The following is a 21,581-nucleotide window of genomic DNA, read 5'->3' as shown; positions in this document are numbered from 1 at the left end:
GATTTGAAGAACGATGAGTAAATGATGTATAATAAGTAAAACGAGTTTGTGTATGGTAAGGAAATCAAAAGGTGGGTGCAGCAACAAGCCAACAACGTTGTGTGCATATAGCGCATCATGTTTCCCTCTCACACTGGGCCCCACCCCTCTCTCTCTCCTCTTCCTCTATGGATTAGCATCCTTCGTTTTTCTCTTCTCTCTTCGTTTTTCTGGCATCCAGAAGAAGACGCTCAGCAGCTGCTCGCCCACAGCTTCCATTCCATTCCAACCCCAATCGCCCCCTGAACCCAACAGCACTAGCTTATTACCATCCGTCTCGCGCTTCGCTTCGGCTTGGCTTCCCCCGTCGCACAGGCCCCGCCGCGCCCCGGGAGCTGCCGTTGCCAGAACGCCGCCGGGAAGCCGTCGAGTTGGTTGGGGGGGGGGGGGAGATCTCTGGTGTTATTGATGAAATGATGAGGGGAGGAGGCGGAGGGAAGGAGGCGGAGGAAGTGGGGAAGGTGATGGGCCCGCTGTTCCCGCGGCTCCACGTCAGCGACGCCGTCAAGGGCGGCGGTCCGCGGGCGCCGCCCAGGAACAAGATGGCGCTCTACGAGCAGTTCACCGTCCCGTCGCACCGCCGCTTCAGCGCCCCCGCGTCCAGCCCCGGCGCCAGCACGGTGCCCTCCGCGTCGACCAGCCAGGTGAGCAGGGGTGTCCGCGTCCTACCCTTTCAGTTTCCTCGGTTTTTTTTTTTTTTTGGGGGGGGGGGGGGGGGGGTGGTAATTGGTGGGTAATTTAATTGCCACGGAGCTAAGAACCTCGGAAATTTTGATTAGGATTAAAGCTAAGAAGCTCAATTTTAGGCATGAATGACAATTTCGTGCAAATTAAATTGATCATGCTTTCGATGCGTAATTCAGAGCATCAGGAGTTCTATGGTGATTCAGTTACCTGTATATGCATATTGATAGTCATAGACTCATAGTTTTAGGAGCAGAATGCTTGTGCACTGTCATAGTATCAGAGTTTATCTTTTTCCCTCTACAGCGAATAATCCAATTGTTATGCTCAAGATGATATAGGAGAGCAAAACAGTTATATGCACTTTGCATCATATATCTGGTAGCTCTTCCGGTAAAACTGTGGGCACAGGGTATTTGTTCCTATCAGCTACTGTTGGATATTATAGCTTATTTCGAATTGTATATGGCCAGATTTGCTACGATTGTTTTTGCTGAGGTCTGGTTTTTGTAATATACAAAGAAAAAGGTCCACATGTGAGACTGTGTGTAGCACAGATGGCAAGAGCAGCCATCATGCTGCCAACGTCCCATGTTTGTTTCTCCTTGATGTTCTCACCTTTCTTATTAAATCGTTACACTAAGTTCCTTCATAACTTTCTGCGTTTTTGCCCAGCAGAAAAAGAAAAGAAAACGATGACATATGATCGGGAATGGGCAAAAGTTAGTGGGGGGAATATATTGGTTGATATGCCTTGATTGTTAGGCACTTATTAGCATGTTCAACCTGAATGTGATAAATGCCAATGATTTACTAATACTGCTTTCATCAAGTTTGTGGCAGTGGAAAATATTCTGGATAACAAATCTTTAATAGCGAGAAAGACATTGGGCCAAGGGACGGCCCTCGTGTCGCTCCACCCAGGGCGACACGGGCGGCGGAAACCCTAGCCGCCACAGCCCACCGGCCTCCTCTCCCAGCCTCGCCGCCGCTCGAGCGGCCGCCGGCAAAGCCGACCGGCTGCCATGACGGCGGCGCGGGGCTCTCCCTGTCCCACGCTGCCCGGGCTGGGGGAAATTGGGAGGCAAGAGGGGGACGGCCGGGGCGCATGGCGGGGGCGAGCGGCGGCGTGAGCCAGAGGTGCGCCGCGGAGGACCCCGGCGGTGGTGGCGCGAGGCGGAGATGGCGGCCAGGCCAGGAGCGGCAGCGGCCCAGGCCCGAAGCGGCGGTGACGACGGCTCAGGCCAGAGGTGGCGACGCGAGCTGGACGGCGCGGTGTGGCGGCCTAGGCCAGGGGCGGCGTCGGCGATTTGGCGGGGAAGGAGGAGGAGCCAGCCGACGAGGTACGGCGCTGACGACCGGTGGCGCCAGATCTGGGCCGCCGGCCTGACCGCTGACGTCGCTGGCGGTGGAGGTGGACGGCAGACCTCGCTCCCGATGACTCCTAGGTCATTTTTGGTGGGCCGCCACGCTCGGTGCTCGTCCGTAGGCCGCTAATATGGCGTCGCCGATGGACCAGAGTTGAAGGGGGCAATGAAGGGTGGCCGGCTAGGGCGTGTCGCCATTCTGTTTGGATGGCCCCGACGGCCGGAGGTAAGCAGGGAGTGTCGGATCTGGTTGACCTTGACTGCTCCACTCATCGATGACTTTGCGCCCACCCTGGGTGACGCCGGCGTTTCGGTGGTGGGGGTGCGGGAAACCGACGGTGCAGTCGTGGGTTTGGTTGTCCGTTGGTAAAGTCGAGGGCTTGTTTGGGGAGGTTCGTTTTGGGTTTGAGGATGTCCGGCGGGTGCACAGGTTGGTTGTGTGGGGCTAGGCGGTTCGCGTCGGCGAAAGCCATGGTAGGCCCTTGGCCAACCGGACGACGGCGACGCCTTAGGCATCGTTCCCTCGTTGGAGGCGTTGTCTTGACGCTATCCTGCCCTCCCCACCTTTCTCTAGGTGAAAACCTTGCTCCGTCTTTCGGAGCAAGCGGTGGCGGCGTTCACGTCGTGACCTTCGTGGGGGCACCGCTTTGGAGAATCCGGCCTGTGTACTATTGGTAGTCATCAACCCCTTGCGTCGTCTCTTGAGCCTAGGAGGCGAGGCTCTTGTTGTCCTTAGCCTTGTCCTGTCCCTGGTGGGCGGCCAACTTCCTTTCAATGTCCTGCACGGTGGAGTCGGAGCTGCTTTGCTGTTGGGGGTGCGGCGAAGCAAGGCAAAGATAACGCTTCGAGTTTGTTGTTAGGGGTGTGGGCTCTCTCTAGGTATAGGTTTGGAGATCGATAACTTGGGCTGAAGCATCTCGTAGGAAATCGGTGCTGGTTTTGTTTGTTTTGGAGGTATCCTGGTATAGAGGAGGCACACGCCGTGGAGTCGGAGCTGCGGTGTCGCGAGGCGACAGGCTTGGCAACGATGACATGGGTTGGCGTTCTCAGTTCCTTGGTACCGCCTTACGGCGATGCTAGTATCAGTGCCCTAAGTTGTGCTTCGCCTTGCTGCTCTCAGTTGGTGGTGGAGAGCGGGGTTGTATGTGTTGGCCCGGTCACGAGCTTCTTTTTTTTTCTTGTAACCCTTCTAGGGCTTCTGTAACCCTCCTAGGGTTTTTTCTCCTTCTTATATGAATATACACCCCGATGGGGCTTCAAAAAAAAAAACAAATCTGTAATTGCCTCCCAAAACACATCTAATTACTTCTCAATATAGTTATACATGTGAAAAAAATACAAACAAAATAAGCAAGAAAAGAAGGTCAAATAGGCATAATTTAGAAATCAAGACCTTACCATGAGATACTTAATCTCTCTCTAGTCGCCACTATTTCTAATTCAATATGAATTTCTTTAATAATTTAAATATACTTCCTATGCCAGGAGGGATCCTTGGAAATTTTCACTAAACCTTGAAATACTGAAATGGATTTTCGTTTGTTCCAGGTTTATGGAAGTGATAGGTCTCTGTTCCAGCCATTCAATGTGCCCTCCAATGGACCTGGCCATTCTACTGAAAAGGTCAATTCAGATACTATCAACAGGAAGATTAATGGTTCAAGAAAAGAATCGGGGATGCTATCCTCACAGACAAAGGGCATGGATAATTATGCTTCAAGATCAACTGCTCAGTGTGCTCCACAGCAAAGAGTAGAAAATACAATAAACAGTTCTTCAGGAAAGAGATTGGCTGATGATGATGAATTTATGGTTCCTTCTGTATTCAATTCCAGATTTCCTCAATATAGTACTCAAGAGCATGCAAGAGTGCAAGACAAACCAACACCCCTTGAGGCTGCCAGTCCGCACAAAAGACCTTCAACAGTTTACAAATCATCCACAAAGTGTTATAACACTGTTGACAAGCACTTGGAGAGAATCAATGTTTCTGATGTGAAATCAAGGAACCCTCCAAAAGACAATGAGATAGAAACAACACAGACATCCCAAAACGTAGAAATTGAAAAAAGTTCATCACGTCAGCCATCCAAAGATATGTTTGGAAGCAGGCATGCTAAAGTATATCCTAATATGGATAAAATGGGCATTATAAATGATTCTGATGAGCCACATGTTGGAAATAGTGGGTACCGAGCAGCAAGCAGAAATGGAGGTTCCATGAAATTTCTGAATCCTCCAGTGAGAACAAATGCAATATCCTCTAAACCGTCTTTTGAAAATACTGATAAGCATTATAATTTAGCGCAAGGAGGCCTAAAGGAAACAGGTGCAAACAGAAAAAGGTTGTTAGAACAACATGATGCAGAGAAAAATGATGATGTGTCTGATTCCTCAGTGGAGTGTATAACTGGTTGGGAGATTTCTCCAGATAAAATTGTTGGTGCTATTGGTACAAAGCATTTCTGGAAAGCCAGACATGCTATTATGAAGTAAGTGTACTATCCTTTGGATTAAGTATGTGACTGTGTAATTCATGAGAAAATTAAATAGTTATTTTTTTCTATAGTTAGTATAGGGCTGCAAATAAAAATTATAGTAAGTATACGGCTGCAAGAAAACCTCTAGGCTCATGAGCTGCTTGAGCTTGACTTGCCTTTTAGCTTGGCTCGACTAAAAAATGAATAGATGGATTTGGGATTATTTTGTAGCTTGACTTTTAAACAAGCCTATTATGACCTGAAACCCTATCACTTGATTTAAGTAATATGTAGTTCAAATTATAGCATTTGGAAATATACTGGAACAATCTTTTACCTTTTACAGTGGCCATGATGTTTAGCTCTGTATTTGAAAATATGAAGATGGAAGGTAATTAGCTTTCACAATATTTAGGATCCAAGGATTAAACAAGTTTGGTCTGCTATATAATGCCATTTTCATTTGGTTTTATAGTTCTGTCTCCCTATATAATTAATGTATCCAAGGTTTAAAAAGTTAATCGTTTGGTATTTTTGTTGTTTTTGGTTTGGAACTTGGTCGTTATCTGTATGAGCCATTTCTCTAGCTCAACCTCAGGAGGTTCAGATTTAGCTTGCTCCATTTTAAAGTTGAGTTGACCCAAGTTTAGTTTGGCCCACTCAAACTCGTGTAGGTAGTTTTCATGAATAAATTATTTTCTTTCCCTTGCTTTGCAGTTATTTGCTCTCAGTTGGCAGATGATCTTAATCATCTTAACAGAAAAAAAAAGATGTCCATCTCATTGTTTTGGGGTTTATTTTCTAATATTTTATATTTGAATGCTAATAGATCTTGGTTCCAGATAATATTTGAAATACCATCTATGGCCCTCAGTTCATACATGTGAATTGCGCATATGTGCTTGATTTTGCAATGTCCATACATTAGCTATCAAACACGAGCTGAACGTAAGCCTAAATTATGCCAAATTATGGGCTTACAAGTCAGCATGTTTACAGATTTCTGTGGCAGAAAAAAATTATACCGGGTTCAACATTTGCTGATTTCCAACGGGATTAGTTGTTATCAGCAGGATGCATGCCTGTTAGAAAACAATTGAGTACATTTCAGAAAACACCATGTTTTATGGTCAAAGTTGCAAAACTTAAAACGGATACCATGCCAGAAATGTTGATCTGTTTTATTTTTCTTCCGACTAGGTCAATCAGTTTGTCGTTGTCTGTTGTTCTTGTCTTTGTACGCCTGTACTCCTGAAATGTTCTCCATTGAAGATGTCAATGAAAATTTAATCTACAGTGGCTTCAATTTGTTCTCTTTTTAGTCAAGAAGGATGGCGTAATCTCATTGAAAAAGATTGTATAAATTTGCATGTTAAATATTGTGGATACTGCTTTACCAAGCTACTGTATGATTCCCTTTATTGTTTTACAATCTAATCATCATTAAACTCTATGCAGCCAACAGAGGGTGTTTGCCGTCCAGGTTTTTGAGCTGCATAAGTTGGTAAAGGTGAGTCTACCCTCTAGAGCAAATTTCTTACTCCTAAGCAGGTTAATTCGTGGATAGAATTTTGTGCAGAATATGACTAAGGCACACTTGTATTTGGCATGCAAACAGGTGCAGAAACTGATTGCAGCATCGCCGCATGTGCTTATTGAAGGTGACCCTTGCCTTGGCAATGCCTTGTTAGGTAGCAAGAAAAAGCTGGATGAAGAAAACCCAAAAGCACAAGCTCTGTTAGTTGTAACCAACGATGATGTGGAGCCAAGTATACAGCAACCAGAGTTATCAAAAGAAAACTCTGAAGAGAGCCCGCCCTCCCCTCCTCATGATACTGGGCTTGTCACTGGTCAACACGATCAAGCTGCAACAAACGGTGCCTCCAAAAGCAATCGTCGAGCTACACCTGTTGCTTCTGATAACCAAAATAACTGGGGCGCTCAACTTCAACCAATTCAAAATCAGTGGCTTGTCCCTGTTATGTCTCCTTCCGAAGGGCTTGTCTACAAGCCTTACTCTGGCCCGTGCCCTCCAGCTGGAAGCTTATTGGCCCCATTTTACACCAGCTGTGCTCCTCTTAGTCTTCCATCAACGGCTGGAGATTTCATGAACTCAGCATATGGTGTTCCTATACCTCATCATCAACCACAACATATGGGTGCTCCTGGCCCTCCTGCCATGCCTATGAACTACTTCCCACCTTTCAGCATACCGGTGATGAACCCAGGTGCGCCGGCATCCATGGCGGAACAAGGGAGGCACCCTTCCATGCCACAGCCTTACGGCAACTTCGAGCAGCACTCGTGGATCTCAGGCAACATGTCACATCCAAGTGGCATTTGGAGGTTCCATGCCTCGAGGGACAGCGAGGCGCAGGCCAGCAGCGCAAGTAGCCCATTCGACAGGCTCCAGTGCGGTGGAAGCCGTCCTGTGTCCGCCGCCTTCCCCACCGCGTCGGCTCAGAACACGCAGCCTCAGCCGTCGTCTGGCAGCCAGGACAACCAGACCATTGTCATCAGGGTCGTTCCGCACAATTCACGGACCGCTTCGGAGTCGGCCGCGCGGATCTTCCGGTCGATACAGAGGGAAAGAGTGCGAGACGACTAGTAGCCACGCACCGGGAAACCTTGTGCTGCTGGATGGCGTTTGATCAACTTTGTAAGTTTAGAGAAGAGGTTGGCCAGATTACGGTAACCCTTATTTTTACCCTGACCGTTTATAGTCAGATGATGATAATATTTTTGCCCTGACCGTTTATAGTCAGATGATGATAATAGATTGGATGATGTGATCTTCTGTTTACTGTATATTCTCGACGCCAGGCTGCGGCAATGTGATGGCCCTTGGTCAATTTGTAATGTATTGTACATACAGTTACGTACGATATTTCTTTACGATGGCCCTTGGTCAATTTGCAGTGTGATTTTCCTGTGCAGCGGCACTATACATACGATATTTCCTTACAATGTGATTTTCCTTTGCAGCGGTACTATATTTCTTTACTATGCAGTTACGAACAAACTCGGACGGCACGGCGACACCGTTGTTCGGCGCTCATCGTCTGAAATGCGTACGCACAACATTTTTCCTTTGCAAACTACTATTTGCAACTTTGCGGGTGGAGACGGAGTGAACCGCCGAACTGGGGAAATTTAACTTTTTACCACTCTTGTAAGCGACCGAAACAGATTTATCACTCGCTGTCTATGATATGTAGGTCCTCATAAGTCTAGATGTGTTTAGTGAAAAATTTGTTATAAACATTTATAAGAGCGACGAAAAGTTAAATGCCCCATCGAACTGAAATGGCGAAAATCGAGGAGACGAAAGAGGAGTTGATTGTGTCGTCGCGAGGAAACGCGTTCGTGACCCTTCGGATTCCATCCACGCACCTGAGGGGCTGCAGACGCTGTGGTCGTTTTTCTTCTTTTTTATATAATACTCCATTCATTTCATAATATAAGATATAACTATTTTTTTTCATAATATAAGACATATATGTAAGTATGAATTAACAAGCATATTTTTTCATCATCAAAACATCCACTCATGTTAGATGTATGCATACATGCACCTAGGTAATCTAAACAAAAAGGTAATTATAACTCTTTCTTGGTTTTTGGGTTAGTGGTGGTTATCTCTTATATTATGGAACGGAGGGAGTATATAGTAGGATCAATCGGCACTTTTTTGGGTGGTCCCCAGACCACCCGGACCACCGTTTGGCTCCGTCATTGCTATGCCGATGCCTTTATGTGGCACGATGACTAAGTGGTAAATATACTACTAGCTACTTATACAAGAAAAATAAATTTCTTCAATGTGGAATATGCAAGGAAAGGAAAATCTCATAAAGTTGCTCATCTTAATGGTTCAAAATGAAATGCTAAAAAAAACTTCAATGCAAAAGCTGTCAAAATCAAACTTAAATTATGTTTCAAAAACTAAATTTTAGCATCGACTTACATAAACCAAACAAACAACCATAAGAGTAGGATGTTTTATGATCACAATTTAAATCAGTTATATGTCGACTCAACCTATGAATCTGTTCGGCAATTTTCCACTATACATGCATGAGTGTATCCATGGGGGCACCTAGAGTACCCTCCACTCAAAAGTTATCCATTTTTTTCTCCCTCCCTCTACGCTCCGTCACGGCGGGTCCCACCTTCCCCCTCTCACTCATGCTCACCTCAATGGGTCGACGGATGAGCATAGTTCTCTCTTCCTTGCTGGCATCCAGATCCAAAACCCACCCCGCAAAAAGGGCAAACAATCCTCCCCTTTCTAGTAGCAGCGGTAGCTTCACTTTCATGGCCACAAGCACCTCCTCCTCCTCCTCCTCGGCTAGCCCCAACCCGTGACGGCCTGACGCCAATCGAGGAGGGGAAGCGGCTTTGGGGCATCATCCTCGGGCGGCGTTTGTTTGAGGGCGAGAGCAGTGGAGGTAGGGAGATGGCGACAAGGGGAGGAGGCAGAGGTAGGAAGAAGGCAGGGGAGGTGGGGAAGGAGGTGATGGGCCCGTTGTTCCCATAGCTCCATTTCAACGACACCGCCAAGGGCGGGGGCCCGTGGGCGCCACCCAGGAACTAGATGGCGCTCTACGAGCAGTTCACCATCCCGTCAGCCGCCCGTCGCCCCTCCCCGCTTCGCCCTTACTGCCCTGCTCGGTCGTCGCTCGACCCAATGCCGCCGCCTTCTCCTACCCGCCTCCACCGCTTAGCCATAGCCGCCTAGCATCGCCGCTGCTCACCGGTCGCCGCCTTCGCCGGTCGTCGCCGGCCTTCGCTCGCGCCGCCACCGGCGCTGCTCGACATTGCTCCCCCTCCTTTGCTTCGGCCTAGTGCCACTCCCCGCTGCCGCGCGCTCGTCGCCAAGCCTAAGCTGCCGCCGTCGGCTATCGGTCCCTGCCAGCCGTCGTCGAGCCCGCGTCGCTCGGCCGCTCCAACCCCACCCCCCTCCCCCGCCCCTCTTCTCTGTTCTCTCTCTCTCTACCACCCGGGGGCCACCTATTGGCCCCTCATCTCCTCTCTACCCCCTGACTAGTGGGGCCCACTGACCAGCCACCACCCCTCACTGGTCCGTGCGCCCCGCTCAATAGCCTACCTCTCCTCTCTCTCTCACTGGCCCATGGGCTCGCTCTTTCAGCCCTCTCTTCCTCCATCTCTCTCCCTATGGGCCCCACGCGTCACCCGCTATCCTCTCTCCTCTCTCTGTTTGAGTCTATGACCCGTGCACCCCACTTATCATACTACGATCCCCTCTACCGTGCCACTGCCAGGTGGGCCCCAACTGTCAGCCTCCCTCTCTCCTTGCTGAAGTGATCGCTCCATTTATTGTGCAATAAATGCATTAAGGTTTTCTGTTTAGTTTAAAACATAGGTAAACTTCTAAAATTAATAACTAATTCATCTAGTCTTCGTTTTAACCCATTCAAATTTCATTAAATCCAGAAAAATCTATTAAAGATAGTTTCTTCTCTGTTTCAGTAGTTTTATAGTCTGTTTTGCTCTGTTTGTCGTAGGTTCTAACCCCGTCGCAGTGTTGATCGTTCTCGAAGTCGTCGCTGAAGTTTCTCGTGGGTCAGAGCAAGGCAAGTGGCACTCTATCCTTGAACAGATTGATCTCATGATTATAAAATCCTCGTTTTACATTCAAATATGCATTGTATTTAAATTATTTACTTTATTTATCTATTGGACAATTACCTTTATATTCATTGATTCCCACTTGTTATTATTGTCATCCCAGGGTTAATTTGACTAGAATTAGGGTTAGGCAATGCTTAGCCGTGCTTAGTTCACCTAGCTCACCTGTTAATATTTAGTTATTGTTAAACTTTGATAGACCTTTAATGGTTGTGATTATGATTAATTTCTCGATGTGGATTAAATACAACTAAAATATTGCTTATGATGGGCTGTGGGTGCATGGTTTTGAGAGTCGTGCCCATGGCAGTTAAGGACCGGTTCTCAGGAAACTCTAGAAGTCTTACATGTACTAACCACAAATCAGAGTGGGCAACGGTGAGATCCGAAGTCTAGCTTATCCCTATTCAACGTACCCAAGCAAGGGTGAACGTGATGGAGTATGGATGGAAATTGTGGTAGACGATGGCCTATGCTACTTATGGATTCACGTAGGCACAAGTAGGGTTGGATAACGAGCCAGCTCGGCTTGGCTCGGCTCGTTATCATAACGAGCTAAAAACCCAGCTCGACTTGGCTCGTTATAAAGCTCGAGTTGGCTCGTTAGGATCGTGAGCCATGCATAAAAAGTTAACCTAAATAATTTTTCAATAGGTTATACAAGCAAATTTTCATTTCAAACATGCAAATCATATGAAATTGTATTTAAATATTAAAGTTTGAACCAACAAATCACATGGTGAACCTATGAAATACTGAACACATGCATTCCAGGGTGAAATCAGTGAACGCCAGTGAATCTTGTGTCTTTGGTCTAGCTCGTTAGGCTCGCGAGCAGCTCACTAGCCAGCTCGAGCTGGCTCGTTATCTCTAACGAGCTAAAATGCTAGCTCGGCTCGTTAGAAAAATGAAACGAGCCGAGTAGAGCCGAGCTGAGTTTGTCACGATTCGAACAAGCTAACGAGCCATGAGTTTTCTGTCCACCCCTAGGCACAAGAGGGGGCTGCCCGACTTGATGTAAAGTAGGGGGCGAAACCTGAAGTGTGGGGCATGGTGATACGTTGGGGCATGGTAACATGCTGAGGAGCCCTGTCTTGTAGGTAAAGTTGTACACCTATGATCGGAGTAAAACTATTTGGATAGCCGCGCTCACAGTTATGGGGCGAACTGACAGTTCATTGGGAGTAGTTGAACCTTTAATATTCTGATGAAGTTTGGAATTGGTTTGACCCTGCACAATGTGGTGTAATGTTGGCAGTGGTTTGGATCTGTCACAACATGGTGTAATGTTGGACAGAGGATTGACGTTGTTGCAGTGTGGTGTAATGATGGACAGTGGTTTGGGTCTGTTGCAACGTGGTGTAACGTTGGACAGTGGAAGATTATTTTAAATGTTTAGATTACTTTTTATTCAGTCTATTTTATTTACTATTTTGCTAAGTACTATTGCTTTTATGCAAGTTAACCTTAACCTATCCTTGATATCCAATTGCATCAATTATTCTCCTCTCTTGGGTGTTACTTGTTGAGTATGATGGTTTGTTCTCAGTCTTGCTTAATTTTTTTCCCACCAGAGCAAGTGCCAGAGTTTCAGTCAAAAGGTTATTCGCAAGGGTGAAGTAAGGTTCAGTCCGCTGTCGAGAATATCTATGGTGTGGACCCGTCATCGCTAAGCTGAAGATTTTTAGATGGTTTTAGTCTTGTTTCTTTTCCGCTGCATTTCGATAGATAATTGTTTTTATTTGTTTTTAAGTCATGGAACTTTGTATTAATTTATCATAGTGTGTACTCGGGCTGATTCCTGGACCGAGAATTAATACATGCTATTATTCGGAAATTGGTGTAAATTTCTGGGTGTGACATTGTACTCCCCCAATCACAAATTGACTTCATTTCAAACATCAATATGGTCTCTCAAATACAACTTTGATAACTAATATACAATGTAAAATGTTTATATAACTCATTGGATGTATAATATTCGGAAACTACTATTTGGTGCAAATCCACCTTTATGATTTTCATGTATCCAATCTATATATCTAAAAAGATGTTGGATCCCCAAAGTTTCAATAGTTTGATGGGATACTTCCCAAGCCGACAAGTATATTTGTAAGTTGTAACAGGAGGGAGCACTTGGGAAGACTTTATCTTGTTTGTAAGTTGGGACGAGTTTTCCCACGGTTATTTCGAGACCAATTTATCTTGTTTTAGGTATATGGAGTTGTCTAACATATTCAAATGTACACCCCTGATTTTCTTTGGCAGTCGCAGATCATTCTGTTGCTGAGAAGAACTCTTACATTCTTGGATATTTGCTTACATGTTATGACCCAAGGCCAAAACGGGTAAACAACGCCGGAAGGATAGTTGGGCGGAGTTGTCTGCGAGAAAAATGATGCATAATTAGATTGGAGAGGAGAACATTACGAGAAGGATTAGGCTAATCAGATTCATTGCTTAATCTAAATGACGATACATCGCATGTTATATAGATAGGCAAGGACCTATCTAAATCTGATTATTAACGGTAACTCATGAAGGGTATGGTCCCTCGACCGCCATACCCTCGACCGGTATTGGGATGTACTCGGGACCAGGGTTCGCGTTATCGCAGTAACCGGACCCTCTGCCGAGGCACAGTAATAACACGGTAGTGGTTTTAACTTTAAATTTGAGGAGAATTCAAAAAGTTTGAGGGAATTTAGCCGAAAAAATATATGTTACAGAGGTTGATATACAGTGTAGTTTTTTCAAAAAAAAATGATGAAAAGGTTATTTTTCCAGCGTAATTAAAAATCGTAACCGAGAATTCTAGAAAAAATTGAAAAATAGCACTATTCATTGAAAGGCCCATTAAGGCTGCGAGCGGTTCCCGCGGCAGGATTGGCGGTAACCTCGGCTTTGGCGGCTCATCCGTGCGGCTTTTCGAGGTAATCTTTTTTCTATGTTTTTGCTTGGGTGTAATATGTATGCGGTAACCGTGCTATATACCGTGGCAACCGTGGGCTCCGGCGAGGTTTGGATCTTGCTCCACTATTGCCTCTAGTAGATTCTACACGCCAAACAGCTCAAAATCATGATTACGGTTTGAATGCAAATTATACCTACTATTTATCCAAAAATCCAACACAAACTTTCGGAAATCAAGTAATTTCATTGTCCAAATCAATACCCAAATTCAGAAAAGTAATAGTACAAAGTAGTTTGGCATGCCACAAGTAGGCTAATCTATGTTTATTTTAAAAAGAGTGGGCTAAGTTTCCCTACCTTTTGTTTGCTTACAAAATGTAGCCCATCAAATACAGACCTCGTATTTTCGCTTCTACGTTTATAAGCTAAAATTTGAATTTTCAATCTTAAATTTAAATTTAAAGTTGATTTTTATGATTGTTTTCATCATAGTTTTTTGTTTCAAAGTTTGCTTTTCGATCACTAAGAACATGTATATAAAAGTTTTATTCATAGTTTATTTATAAATATGTTGTTTTGATTTTTTCATGAAAAAGGCAACCGATGACCCTAACATGAATTGTTCCTCCACATGTTTCTTCACCCAGATTGTGTGGTAGGATGCTCGGGTACATGACACTTTTGACAAATTAGGAAGGCCACATGCTCATTCATCTCTACTGTATGTTATACTATTCCACATGTTATAATACTCTATCTATCTAAAAGAACTTCAGTCTTTGACACATATACCTATACAAGACTATAAAAACTAGAATAGTTTCCTTTTTCATCCTTAATGCGTGTCTCCTAGTTTTTTTTTAAAAAAATCCAATACATTTTCTCATATTTTATTAAACTCCAATGCATTAATTTTTTAAAAATATAGTTTATGTGGAACGAAGAAGATGAGCTAAAAATAAAGTTTTTTTAGGACAGAGGTGGTATTACGTTGTTTCAATTGTATTGTCTAAGTCTTATTTCATAAGTCTAAATGAAAGAGATGTTCATGTTTCATCCACACGGGAGTTTTTTTTTCTGTTATATTAGGATGACACCTATTTGAAGATTTTGATTTTGCTTTCGTATTGCCTTTCCCAGATTATACACTGAACAGTGCAAAATTGTGATATGTAACGCATATTATAATTATTATTTAATGCAAAAGACAACGGGGCGATTGTTTAGCTTTTTATGAAAAAACCAAATTGCATATTTACAAACAAAAAATAATTTGTGAATAAAAATTTCGTATACATAATTCTTAGCGATTAAAAAACCAAGACTGAAAAATAACCTAAAACCTAAAATCTAAATTTGGCTTATAAATATAAAATAGACTGAACATACACTTTCAAACATCAACTGAGGTGATGTTTGAGATGGCTCAGATCGGAGGATTGAAGGATAATCTAATTATTGTGATAGTATAAAGAATGATTTAATGCTACAATGTTAAATATTTGCTCAAGAAATATCAGAGTAGAAACTTCTATATAGAACTTTTTGCATGGACTACACTGTTTAAGAGTTTAAAAAGCATGCCCGGAAAAATCCAAAAATTTTAATTGGAAACGAATACAACCTAGCCTCTCCAAGGTACTCTCCAAACCTTCATATCCGGAGCTTCATTAAAAAAAATCTCTCCATATATATCTCTTTCGTACAAACCACTCTCTAAATCTCACGTTCTATATTTAAATTTCCCATATTGTACATTTTTAGTTTTCATATATATTTTCTAGTGTCAGATATTTAAAAAACAAAAGGTGTATTAAAATCTATAAACATTGAGTTGCTTGAATTATATTATCACAATCCTATTCCGTAAGGCTTAAACAAAGGGTCGTTTTCTTTCCACATGTGAGATTGTTTCTCGCTATACTAGGATGATACCTATGTGAAGATTTTTTATTATTGTTATTTTGCTTCAGTATCGCATTTACTATGTTCTGCGTGACGTAGAACAAATCAAAACCAGGATTACAGTTTGTCACGTAAATTATACCCACCTTTCATCACAAAATACAACACAGGCTTTCGAAAGGTGGCTTTAAATTTTATCTCTGCCCCTGTCCTGGATATTTTTCTAATACCTCGTCTCTACATGTTTAACATTGTTAACTTTTTTATACATGTTTGACTATTTGTCTTATTCAAAAAATTTATATAATTATTAATTATTTTTATATTATTTTATTTATTGTTAAATATATTTTTATGCATATTTATAGCTGTACATATTTGATAAAAAAATTTGAATAAGACGAATAGTCAAACGTGTATAAAAAAGTCAACGACGTCAACCATTTAGGATGGGGGAGTATTTAAATTCCAATGTTTTCTAAATTTACGTTTAGGTCCAAAATTTTGCGATTAGCACCTCAACACCATGCGCTTCGCTTTCTCCACCGAACTCTCTCCCCTCTCCTCTCCACTCGTCCATGGACACGACCCCTCCCCTCTCCACCGACGAAGGTAACTCTTGATATTCTCCCAACAGCCGGGATGTCAATGGGTCCGAGTAGAGCAAATCTATGCTCGACTCGATACCCACCTTTATCCGCTAGATTCATACCTGGTAGGGTTGATGGTTAGAGATCGATGCCCATCGCCATGTGTCTCCCTAGTGGGTACCAATTGTGTTTCACATGATTAACATCTGAATAGATAGACAATTAAACAAAAAGCAACATAATTAATAAATTATAAAATTATCAACGATGATTTATAAGAGCAATACAAATTATCACTGAGCTAGTATAATTTCATCAAAATTTGAGATTTTAGTAGGTCAATAAAAAATAGGTGAGAGATAGACCAAAATCAATCTCTAAATAAATATTGAGTCGAGTATGTGTTATATAAGATATAAAACATATTTACTAGACTTTCATGACACATTTTGGGACACAAGTAGACATACCCACTAGCAAAAAATCAAAAAATTAAGTCCATACCCATACTCATCAGACCGTGTACCCATGGATACCCGGATCCATGGACAAGAATTGTTATCCCTGTAATGGCAATATGCAACCTCCTCATCGTGCGATTCTCGTGCTACCGCTTCGATCGGTTCCATGCAAGATCCCACTAGTGATCTCTAGGCATGGATCGGAGAACGGTAGACACATAGGATCAGAGCTTTTAACTTTTTGCCGCTCTTTACTGTATGAGTATAATCCTTCTCACATAGCTTGTGAGAAGAGAATGACAAAGTTCTTGTCATTAACATGTAAGAGTGGCAAAATGTTAAATTTTCCCATACAGGAGAGGGGGACTATGTCCTAATCGTCCGATCTTATAAAGGTAATTTGTGGTCGTTGGATTTGAAGAACAGTGAGCGAATGACGGTGAATAAGTAAACGAGTTGGTGCATGCTATGCAAATCAAATGGTGGGTGCAACAACGTTGTGTGCATATCATGTTTTCCCTCTCACACTGGGCCCCACCGCCCTCTCCCCTCTCTCTTTCTCTCCTCCTCTATGGATGAGCATCCTTCCTTTTTCTCTTCTCTCTTCCTTTTTCTGGCATCCAGAAGACGCTCCGTAGACCGTAGCTCACCCACAGCTTCCATTCCATTCCAATCCCAGTCGCCCCCCCGAACCCAACAACACCAGCTGCTTATTACCACCCGTCTCGCGCTTCCCCCCATCCCACAGGCCCCGCCGCGCCCCGGGAGCTGCGTCGCCGGGAAGCCGTCGAGTTGCGGGGGGATCTCTGGTGTTATTGATGAGGAGAGGCGGAGGAGGAGGGGGGAAGGAGGCGGAGGAAGGGGGGAAGGTGATGGGCCCGCTGTTCCCGCGGCTCCACGTCAGCGACGCCGTCAAGGGCGGCGGTCCGCGGGCGCCGCCCCGGAACAAGATGGCGCTCTACGAGCAGTTCACCGTCCCGTCGCACCGCTTCAGCGCCCCCGCGTCCAGCACAGTGCCCTCGACGTCGACCAGCCAGGTGAGCAGGGGTGTCCGCGTCCTACCCTTTCAGTCAGTTCCCTCCGTTGGGCGGGGGGGGGGGGGGGGGGGTCGGGGAGGGATTGGTGGGGAATTTAACTGCCACGGAGCTAAGCGCCTGGGAAATTTTGATTAGGATTAAAGCTAAGAAGCTCAATTTTAGGCATGAATGACAAATTCCTTTCGTGCAAAGTGAATTGACCATGCTGTCAATGCGTAATTCAGAGCATCAGGAGTTCTATGGTGATTCATTTACCTGTATGTATAGTCATAGACTCAGCAGCATGCTTGTGCACTGTCATAGTATCAGAGTTTATCTTTTTCCCTCTACAGCGAATAACCCAATTGTTATGCTTAAGGTGATATAGGAGAGCAAAACAATTATATGCACCTTATATCATATATCCAGTAGCTATTCCAGTAGAATTGTGGGAACAGGGTGTAAGTTCCTATCAGCTACTATTGGATATTATAGCTTCTTTCTAATTGTATATGGCCAGATTTGCTACGGTTGTTTTTTCCGAGGTTTGATGTTTGTAATATACAAAGAAAAAGGTCCACATGTGAGACTGTGTGTAGCACAGATGGCAAGAGTAGCCATCATGCTGCTCAACGTCCCATGTTTGTTTCTCCTTGATGTTCTCACCTTTCTTATTAAATCGTTACACTAAGTTCCTTCATAATGTTCGGCGTTTTTTCCTAGCAGAAAAAGAAAAGAAAACGATGACATATGATAAATATCAATGATTTACTAATACTGCTTTCATCAAGTTTCTGGCAGTGGAAAATATTCTGGATCACAAATCTGTAATAGCCTCCCAAAACACATCCAATTACTTCTCAATATAGTTATACATGTGAAAAAATACAAAGAAAATAAGAAAGAAAAGAAGGTCAAATAGGCATAATTTAGAAATCAAGATCTTACCATGAGATACTTAATCTCTCTAGTCGCCACTATTTCTAATTCAATATGAATTTCTTTAATAATTTAAATATACTTCCTATGCTAGGAGGGATCCTTTGAAATTTTCACTAAACCTTGAAATACTGAAATGGATTTTCGTTTGTTCCAGGTTTATGGAAGTGATAGGTCTCTGTTCCAGCCATTCAATGTGCCCTCCAATGGACCTAGCCATTCTACTGAAAAGGTCAATTCAGATACTATCAACAGGAAGATTAATGGTTCAAGAAAAGAATCGGGGATGCTATCCTCGCAGACAAAGGACATGGATAATTATGCTTCAAGATCAACTGCTCAGTGTGCTCCACAGCAAAGAGTAGAAAATACAATAAACAGTTCTTCAGGAAAGAGATTGGCTGATGATGATGAATTTATGGTTCCTTCTGTATTCAATTCCAGATTTCCTCAATATAGTACTCAAGAGCATGCAAGAGTGCAAGACAAACCAACACCCCTTGAGGCTGCCAGTCCGCACAAAAGACCTTCAACAGTTTCCAAATCATCCACAAAGTGTTATAACACTGTTGACAAGCACTTGGAGAGAATCAATGTTTCTGATGTGAAATCAAGGAACCCTCCAAAAGACAATGAGACAGAAACAGCACAGACATCCCAAAAAGTGGAAATTGAAAAAAGTTCATCACGTCAGCCATCCAAAGATATGTTTGGAAGCAGGCATGCTAAAGTATATCCTAATATGGATAAAATGGGCATTATAAATGATTCTGATGAGCCACATGTTGGAAATAGTGGGTATCGAGCAGCAAGCAGAAATGGAGGTTCCATGAAATTTCTGAATCCTCCAGTGAGAACAAATGCAATATCCTCTAAACCGTCTTCTGAAAATACTGATAAGCTATAATTTAGCGCAAGGAGGCCTAAAGGAAACAGGAGCAAACAGAAAAAGGTTGTTAGAACAACATGATGCAGAGAAAAATGATGATGCGTCTGATTCCTCAGTGGAGTGTATAACTGGTTGGGAGATTTCTCCAGATAAAATTGTTGGTGCTATTGGTACAAAGCATTTCTGGAAAGCCAGACGCGCTATTATGAAGTAAGGGTACTATCCTTTGGATTAAGTATGTGATTGTGTAATTTATGAGAAAATTAAATAGTTATTTTTTTCTATAGTTAGTATAGGGCTGCAAATAAAAATCATAGTAAGTGTACGGCTGCAAGAAAACCTCTACGCTCATGAGCTGCTTGAGCTTGACTTGCCTTTTAGCTTGGCTCAAGACTTAAAAAATTGAGTAAATTTCAGAGAACGCCATGTTTTATGGTCAAAGTTGCAAAACTTAAAATGGATACCATGTCAGAAATGTTGATCTTTTTTACTTTTCTTCTGACTAGGTCAATCAGTTTGTCGTTGTCTGTTCTTGTCTTTGTACGCGTGTACTCCTGAAATGTTCTCTTTTGGAGATGTCAATGAAAATTTAATCTATAGTGGCTTCAATTTGTTCTCTTTTTAGTCAAGAAGGATGGTGTAATCTCATTGAAAAAGATTATATAATTTTTCCTGTTAAATTGATATTGTGGATACTGCTTTACCAAGCTACTTTCCCGCAAAGCTACTGTATGATTCCCTTTATTGTTTTACAATCTAATCTTCGTTAAACTCTATGCAGCCAACAGAGGGTGTTTGCTGTCCAGGTTTTTGAGCTGCATAAGTTGGTAAAGGTGAGTCTACCCTCTAGAGCAAATTTATTACTCCTAAGTAGGTTAATTCGTGGATAGAATTTGGTGCAGAATATGACTATAATCCACACTTGAATTTGGCATGCAAACAGGTGCAGAAACTGATTGCAGCATCGCCGCATGTACTTATTGAAGGTGACCCTTGCCTTGGCAATGCCTTGTTAGGTAGCAAGAAAAAGCTGGATGAAGAAAACCCAAAAGCACAAGCTCTGTTAGTTGTAACCAACGATGATGTGGAGCCAAGTATACAGCAACCAGAGTTGTCAAAAGAAAACTCTGAAGAGAGCCCGCCCTCCCCTCTTCATGATACTGGGCTTGTCAGTGGTCAACACGATCAAGCTGCAACAAATGGTGTCTCCAAAAGCAATCGTCGAGCTACACCTGTTTCTTCTGATAACAACCAAAATAACTGGGGCGCTCAACTTCAACAGCCTCAAAATCAGTGGCTTGTCCCTGTTATGTCTCCTTCCGAAGGGCTTGTCTACAAGCCTTATTCTGGCCCGTGCCCTCCAGCTGGAAGCTTATTGGCCCCATTTTACACCAACTGTGCTCCTCTTAGTCTTCCATCAACGGCTGGAGATTTCATGAACTCAGCATATGGTGTTCCTATACCTCATCATCAACCACAACATATGGGTGCTCCTGGCCCTCCTGCCATGCCTATGAACTACTTCCCACCTTTCAGCATACCGGTGATGAACCCAGGTGTGCCGGCATCCATGGCGGAACAAGGGAGGCTCGTTTCCATGTCACAGCCTTACGGGAACTTCGAGCAGCACTCGTGGATCTCATGCAACATGTCACATCCAAGCGGCATTTGGAGGTTCCATGCCTCGAGGGACAGCGAGGCGCAGGCCAGCAGCGCGAGCAGCCCTTTCGACAGGCTCCAGTGCGGTGTAAACGGTCCTGTGTCTGCCGCCTTCCCCACCACGTCAGCTCAGAACACGCAGCCTCAGCTGTCGTCTGGCAGCCGGGACAACCAGACCAATGTCATCAGGGTCGTTCCGCACAATTCACGGACCGCTTCGGAATCAGCCGCGCGGATCTTCCGGTCGATACAGATGGAAAGACTGCGAGACGACTAGCAGCCACGCACCGGGAAACCTTGTGCTGGATGGCGTTTGATCAACTTTGTAAGTTTAGAGAAGAGGTTGGCCAGATTACGGTAACCCTTATTTTTATCCTGACAGTTTATAGTCAGATGATGATAATATTTTTATCCTAACCGTTTATAATCAGATGATGATAATAGATTGGATGATGTGAGCTTCTGTTAACTGTATATTCTGGACGCCAGGCTGCGGCAATGTGATGGCCCTTGGTCAATTTGTAATGTATTGTACATAGGACTGGACAGTATATAAGTATATAACTGTTCGACTTCAACGCTATCTATAGCCATGGCTGACCAGTGAAGCAGAATAATAGAAGCTAATGAGCTGGGGGAAATGTGCCAGCTCTTTTATCTGTTCCATTTGTGAAGTCTGATCCGTGGGGAATTTGGTCTTTGTTATTGTGTGATCTATTTGTTAGTCTTATATGAAGTTCTTGCGTTGAAACGGGCCCTTGTACCCCTTTGATCACTCTGGTGATCAGCCAAGTCTGTGAAGTTAAACTGCTCAACGATTCTTTTGAAAGGTTTTTAATAAGACGGGTCAAAGATGTTGAGCGTGGCGTAGTTCCATGGGATGATCGTCTGGCAGCCAACCAATATATTTATAAATAAAAAATAAGTTTTACTTATAAATTATTTTTTATTTACAACTTAACACTCCAAAAGTATAAGTAAAAAATA

At 43.5% G+C, this 21,581-nt stretch overlaps 2 protein-coding genes across 3 annotated transcripts; both read left to right on the top strand.

Moving 5' to 3' along the window:
* The first annotated feature begins 215 nt into the window (after positions 1–215).
* LOC102706432 (protein HEADING DATE 3B-like) lies at positions 216–7,693 on the top strand. 2 transcript variants are annotated; one of them, XM_006645950.3, is made up of 4 exons: positions 216–683; positions 3,639–4,582; positions 6,029–6,080; positions 6,189–7,693. In XM_006645950.3, the coding sequence occupies exons 1-4, from the start codon at positions 453–455 to the stop codon at positions 7,176–7,178; spliced, it is 2,217 nt and encodes a 738-aa protein (XP_006646013.3). In that variant the 5' UTR covers positions 216–452; the 3' UTR covers positions 7,179–7,693. The 2 variants fall into 2 exon arrangements, with proteins under 2 accessions (XP_006646013.3, XP_015698407.2); XM_015842921.2 differs by lacking the exon at positions 216–683 and adding an exon at positions 2,253–2,316 and having other exon boundaries at positions 6,189–7,616.
* Positions 7,694–16,719: 9,026 nt separating this feature from the next.
* LOC102706151 (protein HEADING DATE 3B-like) lies at positions 16,720–21,311 on the top strand. Its single transcript, XM_040528109.1, is given in 5 exon segments — positions 16,720–17,128; positions 18,204–18,946; positions 18,948–19,145; positions 19,717–19,768; positions 19,879–21,311. Coding segments are annotated over 5 exon segments (2,205 nt in total). The 5' UTR covers positions 16,720–16,909; the 3' UTR covers positions 20,872–21,311.
* Positions 21,312–21,581: the final 270 nt, after the last annotated feature.

The sequence above is a fragment of the Oryza brachyantha genome, chromosome 1 (genome assembly GCF_000231095.2).
Source record: "Oryza brachyantha chromosome 1, ObraRS2, whole genome shotgun sequence".
Classification (NCBI taxonomy): domain Eukaryota; kingdom Viridiplantae; phylum Streptophyta; class Magnoliopsida; order Poales; family Poaceae; genus Oryza; species Oryza brachyantha.
This window is presented reverse-complemented; position numbering and strand designations above follow the sequence as displayed.

Bases quoted from the DNA above. Each gene is read 5' to 3' on its own strand.
- LOC102706432 (XM_006645950.3), top strand. From the start codon at position 453: ATGATGAGGGGAGGAGGCGGAGGGAAGGAGGCGGAGGAAGTGGGGAAG. The intron at 4,583-6,028 runs GTAAGTGTACTA...AACTCTATGCAG, and splicing joins GCCAGACATGCTATTATGAA to CCAACAGAGGGTGTTTGCCG. The intron at 6,081-6,188 runs GTGAGTCTACCC...GCATGCAAACAG, and splicing joins AGCTGCATAAGTTGGTAAAG to GTGCAGAAACTGATTGCAGC.